The sequence below is a fragment of the Pinus tabuliformis genome, chromosome 5_2 (assembly GCF_031772625.1).
Source record: "Pinus tabuliformis cultivar Carrire ecotype Pingquan chromosome 5_2, CPIR1, whole genome shotgun sequence".
Lineage (NCBI taxonomy): Eukaryota > Viridiplantae > Streptophyta > Pinopsida > Pinales > Pinaceae > Pinus > Pinus tabuliformis.
The window spans coordinates 188,248,100-188,259,477 of record NC_142306.1 but is presented as its reverse complement, the minus strand read 5'-3'; the positions used below and the strand labels follow the sequence as shown (position 1 = coordinate 188,259,477).

At 33.4% G+C, this 11,378-nt stretch overlaps 1 protein-coding gene across 1 annotated transcript; it reads left to right on the top strand.

The window, feature by feature from the left end:
• The first annotated feature begins 479 nt into the window (after positions 1-479).
• Positions 480-3,501, top strand: LOC149158197 (uncharacterized). Its single transcript, XM_089436151.1, has 3 exons — positions 480-1,134; positions 1,843-1,974; positions 2,073-3,501. Exons 1-3 carry the CDS (start codon positions 647-649, stop codon positions 2,884-2,886), a joined length of 1,434 nt encoding a protein of 477 aa, XP_089292277.1. The 5' UTR covers positions 480-646; the 3' UTR covers positions 2,887-3,501.
• The last annotated feature ends 7,877 nt before the right edge of the window (positions 3,502-11,378 follow it).

Here is an 11,378-nt window from a genome sequence, read left to right as displayed (position 1 = left end):
AGGAGGACCGGAGGAGCTGGGGGGATTTTGACTTATAAAAATGAACAGTGTTTTTGACCGAGGCGGATGGCTGGCCGGCTCACTGGATGTTCAAAGCATTTGCCCATTCAACGCTCCACTTGGCGAATCTCTATCTTCATCTTCAAAACTTTGATGACGCAGGAACTGGGAGACGCTGATGAAAGCAGGGGACGTCACTCTCACATGGGTTTTACGCGGAAGAATCTTTGAAGATTCTCCAATTCTTCTGCAAATTAGCCCGTCAAACTCTTTCCAGACGCTCTGACTTTTCAAAGCTTGGAAGCTCCCACCCCTTGCTCCGTCAGTCTTCGGTTGGACCGTTGGACCTCCTTCCAAGTTCCCGTTCCTTGAATCAGTGGCAGTCAAAGCTTCGCCGAGTATTCTGTCTTGTGGCCCTCCTTGCTTGTTTGATCCAGTCAAGGCTGCTTTCAAATTTCACCCTTGTATATATATGCATTCCCTTTCTGTGCCCTATCACAACAATTTGTAACCTCTCATCCCACTCCCAAGCTGAATTCCTCCAACTGTCTGCAACTGGAGAATGTAGAGGGAGAATTTCCCCAATTTGCCAATTCGAAAAGCCCAAATCTCTGTTACAGCGGGAATTAGGACTAACGGATAGAAAATGGCAGACTCGAGGGATGCGCAGGATTTGGACGAGTGTCTCAAGGAAGTGAACCATGGATGTCAAATGGCCAGAGAGTTGGAGACCAAACTCAATTCTGCGCAAGGTCCTGATTTGTATGAGCTTCTCTGGGCTTCGTCGGTTGAGATAGTGAGCACCTTCGGCCATGCCTTGGAAATGCTCAGGTCAAATTCCAGTCCCAGTTGTCTTGATAATTGGCAAGAGGAGTTGAAAGTTCTTCTGGAGAAGCAGCTTGGAGGTCTGGAAGTGGGGCATTCTCAGAAGAAATCTGTTAAAGATAACAGAAACTCTTCACCTCGGTCTGGAGGTCGATCCTCCTTGAGTGGCAGTCCACCTAGCGACATGTCTGATGGATCCCCTGTCCGAAGTTTGGCTACTCCGGGTAAGTTCAAGCGCAATGACCCTGCAGACACCTCAGAGAACGAACGCGCAAGCAGCAAAGACAAGCGAGGAGTCTCCAGGAAAAGGTATAGTTTTAAGTATTTGAATGACAGAGTATAGTTGTTTATCATTTTTCATAGGAATCAATAGAATAGAATATTGTCGCTTTATCTTACATCCCTGGACACATTAAAAGTTCCAATAACATTTGAAAAACAAGTTTAGGCTGATTTTGCCTGCTCTGTGATATGTTTATTTTCTGATCTGTGTATATAATCAAATATTTATCTCAGGGAAATATTCATAAGTTTTATTTTGTGGAACTACTTTAAAATATTCATATGTTTCATCCTGTGGATCTACTTTACTTATAAATATACTGGACATTGCGACACTTTATACCCTTATTCCCAACTTCTTCCAGCTCTGTTTTTATTTGCATTTTTCCATCACTCTGTTTTACTCTGTTGGGAGATGAGAGCTTATACTGAATTAAAACAAGTATTATTTCTCTTTGTCAATTAGTAGAATTATTCACTTTTTATGAAGTTTTTCTTACTTCCAAACTGGTCTGGCCTTATCCTGAAAAAATCAAATCCATAGAAACTTGGCCTTGAGTTCTACCTGTTAATTCTCAAACCCTTTCAATTGGTGGAGGCATTCATTTTCTAGTCTTTTCTTACTTCCCAACAGATCTGGCTCATATCTGCAGACAGTAGTTTTGAGTTCTACTCTTAATTTCCAAAATTTGTATTGTGTACCTTTTTCTCACAAAGATAGGGAAACTATTGCAGGAAATCACTACCCAAATGGACTAGAATTATGCCTGCTAATAGTTCCGAACCAGGCAACGATGTCCCACCAGAGGACGGGTACACTTGGCGCAAATATGGCCAGAAAGACATTCTTGGAGCTCAGCATCCTAGGTATTATTCTTCTCAACTTTACACCATCTTACAGAAAGCTTCTGTATTTCTTTAACGGCATTCAAACTAATGGTCTGGAGATTTCAATGAACTTACAGGAGCTATTACAGATGTACTCATAAACATGACTTAGGCTGTCAGGCGACGAAGAAAGTGCAAAGACCAGATGACAATCCTTCTGTCTTTGAAGTAACTTACAGTGGGGTACACAGCTGCCAAAACGATGCCCGCCTTCTTCAGCTCCCTTTTCCGATTTCTCAGATTCCAGGTTCAAATACTATTTGCAATTCAAGAACTCCAACCACTCTGGTCTTTGGGACTGATTCTAATCTTCAATCCAATACTTCTTCTACGGGCAATATTGCAATATTCCCTTCTACCCACTTTCTTCCAAGCTCGTCTGCGCCCTGGTTTGCAGCAGCAGATGATGGTGGTGTCTGCCCAGTGAAAAGTGAGAGTATGGATAGCTTTGGGAAGAGCCCCTCCTATTCACCCAATGTGGATTCATCAGCACACCGTGCAATTCCATTCACAAGCCATCCTGCAGATCCAATATACAGAATACAAGGCAGTGAGAAAGAGTTTTCAGCTGATTTCATTCCTCATCATCAACAGAACGAATACCCATCAACATTCCTCGGGGGAGAGCTTGAATTCCCAAACTTTGCTCCATTTTTTTGCTCGCCATCCACTTCTGAGTCTAATTACCTGCCTCCACCTACTCCACTGATGCAAGCCATGGATCCTTGTCGACAAAGATCGCAAGCTTCAGAATCCGACATCACAGAGGTTGTTTCAACCCACACTTCTGTAACTGATTCCCCTATGCTAGAGATGGATCATTTTCCTTCTGTGTTCACTATGGTAAATTTAGATTCCATTTTCGAAAGAAGTGAAAATTTTGATGTATAGTCTGTTTTCCATTCTATGCATTAGGGTTGAATCGGTAGTCTATACTATGAGAAGGCTTGATATTAATTTTACTTCCTCGAAATGGCTGGTACTGAAAGATCTTACCAGAGTTGTGGCAAACTACTATAACCAATTTCTTATCCATTATTGGATGAGATGAATTTTCTCACATACCTTCACAGACTCGACCTGCAAGTTGCACCAGTGAAGGGGGTTTATGAGCAGTAAGAAACCATACTCCATATTTTCTTCCATACTCAGCCAATCCATGTTGGCTTCTTATATCAAGTCCTGTCTGTCACTGTAGAGTACAAGTAATAGTTATTCCTCTCATCTCCCTTCCCTTCCCAAAAGACCTATAGCAGTTGTGTGGATTGCCACTTGTTGAGACCTGTCTTGGGAATGGTTGGCTTTGTTTTTGGCATAATTCCATAACGCAGAAAACCATTCTCTGAAATCGAAAGCCCACCACTTGACCAGCAGATGGATGTTGCTCTGATTGATCAACCCTTCACTTTTGGTTGAAACCTAGCAATTTGTAACTGCTAATTTTGTAAAGCAAGTAAATAAAGACAACTTCCTCATAAAGAGTTTAGCAAAAAGTATTATTTTTTGTGAAAGAATTACCTTCAAACCACATGTGACACCAAAAAAAATTGCAAAAATGTACCTAGTTAAACAAATAATTTCTTCAACTTCCGAGCTATAGTTGAATGAAAGCTTTCAATGGGAAAAAAATCCATTTCATAAAGTCATTCTTACATACCAAATCATATTATTTAATTGGATCTCTCCTACAACTCTGAGATACATTTCACAAATATTTTCTTCAACTTCCGAGATATTATTGAATGGAAAGTTTTCAATGGAAAAAATCCATTTCATAAGGTCATTCTTACATACAAAATCATATTATTTAATTGGATCTCTCCAACTCTGAAATATGGAAACTTTCGATATCCATTTCATAAGGTCATTCCTACTTACAAAATCATATTATTTAATTGGATCTCTCCTACAACTCTGAAATATTCCTGCTGAAAGAAAGAAAGGGAGGTTATGATGGGTATAATATATAATTGAAATTATTCCATAATTATTATAATTTTTTAAAATTATAAATAAAAAAGTTAAAAAAAATTTTTTTTTATAACTATGAAGGTTGTTTAAAGAAAGAATGATTAATAATAGAAAATTCCAATAAGTATTATAACTATATTTTAATTAATATAAATTATATTAAATATAAAAACGAATCTTTATTTAATAAAAAAAATTATTTAATTTAAAATTATATTTTTATAAAATATATTTACTATTCGAAATTATAGTATATAAAAATATAATTTTAATAAAGTAATTTATATTTATATATATATATATATTTTTGATTTGTAATGTATTATAAAAATATATATATATATATAATACAAAACAATTATTTTATTTAGAAATTAACATTTCAAATAATCAAAACGATTTTAATTCTAATAAATTAGACTCGTATGAGTATATATAAATAAATAAGAAAGAAGTTAAATTCAATTAGTTATTAATTTTAATAAGAATAATTTAAAATTTAATATCTACAATAATATAGTTTCAATGAATATAAAAATATTTTTTATAAATGTAATTCATAAATTAACATGTATAACATAACAATTTTGAAGTACAATAAAAAATAATATAGAAAAATTATTGCATTCTCAAATAATATTTATATAATCAAAACATGTCAATATAAATAATATTAGGAATTAAATAAAACTATATAAAAAGAGAATTATGTTTTTATTCCAATTTTTACACATAAAAATTGCATAATAACTATGTCAAATGTTAGCCTCCTATAATTGAGATTAATTGCTCAATAACTCAAGGATGGTTATGAGTTTCATTCTATTTGATCAAGTTGGTCATGTAAGACAATTTTATATTGTAGTTGAATGTGATCACTATTGACCCTCTGCATTGAACTAAGCCTTTATTACAACATGGTTAGTAGTTTTGATTTTTCTTTTGCTTAATTTATAGTTGCTTCCTTGTGGTCGCAACTTTCATTGAAGCAACTCACAAGAAACTTGCACATTGCTAGTTAGCAACACGAAGGCGCACTCAAAATAGCTTTAAAAATTATAAAATGTATATGTTTTCAGTAGAGGGAAGTAGAGGTTTTACACTATATAGCCCAAATCTCAAGTCCAAACAACTGAAATCAACTTAGAGACATGTAAAAGTGAAGGTTCATGGTTAGAGGAAGCTAATGGAACATTCACCTAATGCCCTTATGCTAGAAGAATAATTTGAAACTAGGAAACCCTTTGTACCATTCCATTAGAGAAATTATTTTTCTCCAAATTTCACATTGTTTCCTTCAAGATCATTGAGCTACTTCTTATTCCCTTACTTTGGTAGAATATTTATCCTTTTCCATTTGAGATTTTCAATGGTGATGGAAGTTGGGGGAACCTGAATTAAAATCAATTATCATTATGCTTCTTGTAAATTTTTCAATATCATTAATCTAGATCTCTCTTCCACCCCCTACAAAACACACACACACACACAATTCCTATTTCATACTATATGTTTTGCAATTTATTCATGGAATTGATATAGAATTGATAAAACTAATATTAGTAAATTTAAAACTATGGATTTATTTTATATTTGTGAAAATATTGTAAAGGTATGTGAAACGTGTTTACATTTTGTGGTGCAGGGATTGAATTGATCTTTATGGTGGAGTTCAAATTGATTTATAGATTATCAAGGTCAAGAATTGGCTACGTCACACAAGTATTCTTCTTGATTTCCCTTTATTCCAATTATAGAGCATTAGTTTGGAATGAGTGTTTCAAGATATATTCTATGTCTATTAATGAGACCCCATTTCTCTCAACAAAGACATAATACATTAACAAATATCCTTCAAACAAAAATGACAAATCCACTAGAGAGGGATTCTTTGAATTCTTCCCCTTGTTGAGTTGTTCCTCTCCTAGTTTCTACAAGTTTAGTTTATTTGTTTACATTTAGGGTCTCTTAGAATACTTCCGTTAAGCATTACAAGGACAAAAACATTTCTAGATTTCAAGCTTGGATTTTATTTTTGCCTCTTTTCTTTTTAATCACGACCTCCTTGAATGATAGTGTTAAGTTCTTGTAAGTTGCACTTGTACACATCAATAGTTCTTTCTTGAGCTCATAGGTTGCACTTTAGCAATGCATGAGAAACACACAAGTTATCAATTAGGCAATTGTGTGAACGTACATGTAGAGTGTAGAATTTTTTTGAAGCCTATGAAACCAAGACTAACATTTAAGGTTTCCATTTAAATTTTAGTGATTCTCTTTATTGTTTGTGAAGTTTCATATATCATGGTTTAACATATTTAGTTTTGTTGATAAAGAGATGAGAATTTTGTTTGAAAATTTGAAAATAAATTTGCTTTTTGTTGGTAGTTTGAGATAGATGTTAAATTCTCATTTCCATTTTATTTTAGTAGGTTGCATTGTATTTAAACATCAGGGAGATTGCATAGAAAAGTAGAAAACATAATTTTAAATCTTGTTTCCAAAACATAGATAAAATAATGGTTTTCCATGAATCAAAGGAATTGTATAAGTGAGTTTTGTAATTTAACAAGCAAAAATGTTCATTTTTCATTCTTTTTTTAATTATTTCAATGCTTTTGAACAATAATATCATCGATCTTTCACTTTATACCCTATTAAGTAGTTAAATCCCCTAAAAGAAACACCTAATTTAAAATCACTAGACTCATTTTCTTTAATAGAAAAACCAACAATAGTTTAGGCACATGGCCTTTGTTGTAAGAATTGAGAGTAAATTCTCCAAGGCCACAAAACAAGACTAGTTCAGTTTTTCTAAAGAATGTAAAAGCCCTATAGAAATGAGTGATACTAGACAAGGAAGTTCCTCTTACATAGGCATCAAGCACTAGGTTAAAGTTGTTAAGTGTTGAGGTTATCCCCTCACTCTTAGTCAGTGAGTGGATACATAATTGGGGAGTTGAGTTAAGTTGGCATGTTACTTACTATGACACCTTCTTATTGAAGTTTCAACCATAGAATGGAGTCATATATGTCCTTACTTGATGTGAAATTTTTTCTTTGCAATTGTTTCCACCAATTATCAATCATTAATAAGCAAGGTTTAGCGTCTTATCTTGGATTTCATATGGGTGACTATGAGTGAGAATTGATTGTGGTGCTTGAGAAATATAAATAATATTTGAAGGAGACCTCCTAGATGTTTCCATATTTGTGAAGGGGATTGCACCTTCAACAATTATTTCGACATTATCTGGAACATATAGAGAATATTTGGAGGAGACCCCCTAGAGGTTTCCTTATTGGTGAAGGGGATTGCACTTTACACTATTATTTCAAGGGTTTATTTTATTTTCTTCTTGTACTTTCCTTGGTTGGACTTTGACCCTCATCAACCTAGGCTAACCCATGGAAGGATATTTTATCTTCTTATTATTTAAGCCTTAGAATTTAATCACTTTGGGATGAATTTTGAAGGAGAGTATTTGATCGTTTTTGGCTTTTCATAATATTTTTGTAAGAATTTATTGATTGGTGTCACACTTATATGGCCATAGGTTTTATTTTTATGTTCTAAGTGTTGTGGGTTTCCACTTAGCTCTATCATTTCAAAGTAGTTGATTGGTGCCCCCCAAAATTGAGGAGGAACTATAGGCTTCCTCCTATTTACATAGGGTGGCCTCTAGTCGGGCGTAAACATGTCTTCTTTGAACTTTCATAGGTGAGGATGAATAATAAGTGAATACAACTTTGAATAGTCCCATAAGGGACCAAGATCAAGCGAACATTTCATCTTCAAATAAAGGAGAAAATAATTTATTGAGAGGTTTTGATGGTGAATTTTTTTGAATAAGAGACAAATATAACCCTCGTCCTCCAATAAATTTTGGCCTCTCTAATTGTATATGACATCTATAACTCTCCTCTAGAAATTTTCAACTCTCTCTTGACTTGTTTAATGAGTCCTCTTCTCTTTTTAGTGAACAAGTTCCCTCCTATGGATATTTCCATTTTTTTGTGCAATATCTCCCACTGCAATTTGTGGATGTTTAATGTTATAGTTCCTTGGGTTCAAGGGGTGAAAGCCCTATGAACCCTAGTGTTTTTATTAGAGGCAATAATATCTTCATAGGGAGTCCACTCTTGGATTCAATCAGTTATTAATGTTCCTCTAAGTGATGAAAACTTATCCTCAAGAATACCACTTGTAATGACAAGTATTAATTCCATTTTGTAATGACAAGTATTACTTCCATTAGATTTCTCTTTGGGAATGGAAATTTTTTGACCTTGGAGTCTTTTTAAGGGAAAAAAGTGCTCCTAGTTTTTTATTCTCTGTATGAAGTGAGAACATTCCTAGTTATGGAATTCTTATTAAGAGTGCAACCGTTCCTAATCTTGAAATTACATGTGGTGTAGGATTTACTCTTAATACAAGTTATCGATGTGTACTAGGCATGCCACTAGTAGTGGAAATGTTATTATGGGCAGTAATATGGAAAGGAGTCTTTTGCAAAGTGGGATAACTATTTTATCCCTAGATAACCTAAATTTCATGCTTACATCTCCATTGTTATTTTTGGAAACCCTCAATAGTCCCATTTGTATCATTTTATATATGACCCGATTTTCTATCACCCTTTGTGGTTGACCTTCCTTTGAAAAGATACCTTTAAACATTCCAAAATTTGAAGGAAAGGCTTGAAAAGACTTGTCCACTCATGTTAGTACATCGCATATCTGGTGTTCTTCAACTCAACGATGGAAGATAACATGAGGCTATGACTTTTCTAGTGAACCCTAATAAGGATCACATCTAAATGGTATATAGAGTTGTTTTATGCATCTCATAATTTATTTTTATATTTGGCATTATCTTTCCTAAATCACCTCCCCTCATATTCATGAGTTGAGGAGACTATGTTAGATGAGTAGCATTGACATATTGAATAAATCTTATAGCAAATTGGTTTATGAAGTCTTTGTTGCCTAGTATTATAAAGGATGTAGCCTTGTTAGTCATATTCATTGAGGAATAGGCCATCAATAAGACCTTGCAATTGAATTTGTTTATTTTATGTCTTAGATGTTGTATGAAACTATATCTAACAATCCTAGGTCTCCTACTGAGATGTTAATGATAGGTGCTAATCTATAAGTGCGGGACTTATAGCTGACACATCTCACCAACAATCCTTACAATCCCTTCTCAAAATTGATTATAGGGCTTGTATATTGACACTAAATCAATTTAATGAAAATTATATTACAGGAATTAAGTAGATATCTCTACTTTAGGTGCTTTGAGAAATGTCCAAACATGTATGTTAATCCATCAATATGACTATTTTCAACGTTGTCATAATGAGCTCTTTATTGGCAATACAAGGAAATTAATATAATATCATTAGTTGCCTTTGGATTATGTTTTAGCAACTACCACAACTCCTTACGCTTACCATAACTCCAATAACTAAGAGAATATAAACCACTCTTTAGTTTTTACCATGGGAAGAACATTCCACTACTGAAATTAGTTCAGATTTTTTGTAGAGGGGAAAAAATTCCACTACTAACGATAGTTATATGCTATACTACCCTTGTTTGTACCAACATTCACTGCAACATACATTGATCTAACAAAAATGAATTCAACTCAACATCAAATAAGATATATTGTTCCCACAATAAAGAAGGAACCTTGAAGACATATAGCTAAGGCCATTGTTTGGATGTACAAATTGATGTATAACATAATTAAATGGTTCGAAAAGGATAATTTTTTCAAATGGTCAACATTCTAGACCACTCACAAAATTGAGATGAAAATACACATTGTTGTAGGTGCCAACATAATGTTATAAAAAAAAAAGAAATAAAATACTTTGAAATATGGAATAAAAGAAACACTTTCCATATATCATTGACACTTACATGAATATCCAAACATTCAATCGAGGACTAACAATTGAAGTCTAGTAGTTATGGATCACACAGGTGAGTCAACATTTATTGTAAGATACACTATTCATTATAAGACATCACAAGAAACCAACCTCAGTGGAAATGCAAATCATTGGAGGTGTAAGCTCAACCCAAGAGGTGTATATAAGGCCTCTTCCAAGCATCCAATGGTCAATGAAAGAGTTAAAAGAGTTAATGACCTATGATAATAATATAGAGTTAGAAATTCATTGAGAAACAATGGCCAATAGCTCTCCATCCTCCATAGATCTCATTTCACTCTTCGATGAGCAATTTAAAATAATTGCTAGTTGTGGTATTCACACAATTTGATGAAATAAGTATGAGAAATGTTTTGTTGGTTAATTAAACATGAAACTCACTACATTAAAAGGTTGTTGTAGTAGGTGGTAAGTATATCAAAACCCGCAATAATATTACAATAGTCATTGCTACTATTAATGAGTATGCAAATCATAGTGGATTTGATGTCATTCATCAATCAACCAATGGTGGAAAAATAGTGGCTAAATATAAACTAAGGACATAGTATAATGTTGTGGTATTTGGTTAGAGTGGAAGTTCATTCTATAACAACTATAGCTAATTATATACTAATTCAACAACAATTAATTGGAGTTAGTAATTCAATTCAATGGATGACAACATACAAAATTAACTAATTTAATGGAAATTCTTACATTATTTTGAAATTGAATCAAGTAGCAAAACTATAGTACACAATAGTGAATCCATAAAACAATTTAAACATAATGGATAACAAATATTTACCTTAAAATCTCAAACTAGAAACCTAACTATAAATTGTTGTCAGATATTCCTAGAAACCCAAACTGGAAATATAGCTTTGAATAATTGCTAAATATTTTATTATCAATAATTACAGGTTTATAATGTAAACTCTTGACTTACAATATAGCCAAAATTTTCCTTTCCAACCTTAACAGCTCTACCAAATACATTTTCATTGTTGTCTACAAAAATATATAAACCAATGTTAAAAAAAAACAAATCCCCTTGCCTTTCCATTTCTCATTCCTTACTTTACTTACTTTCTTTCATTTCATTTATTTAATTTTTAATGTGTCCATTTCCCTTTCTTAATTTCAACATCAATTATTGTTAGCTGATTATATAAATTGATCTTTTATGAGCTATTCTTGTTTTTTTAATCCATATTAAATTACAATTCCCCATTTAAAAGTTTTTGGTTTCCAATTTTGTTTTTTAAAACTAATTTTTAGATCAATTTACCTTTTATTTACTTCTTGAAAACAGGTGTCTCTCAACTCTAACTATTAACCACAACTGCGACTCTAGCTCTTATTCTAGTTTTCTAGTTCTCAGCTTTGACTGTTAGCTCTGGTTTTGGCTATCGCTTCAGCTTTGGCCTATTTCTTCACTAGTACAAAATTGTGCTCGTTAAT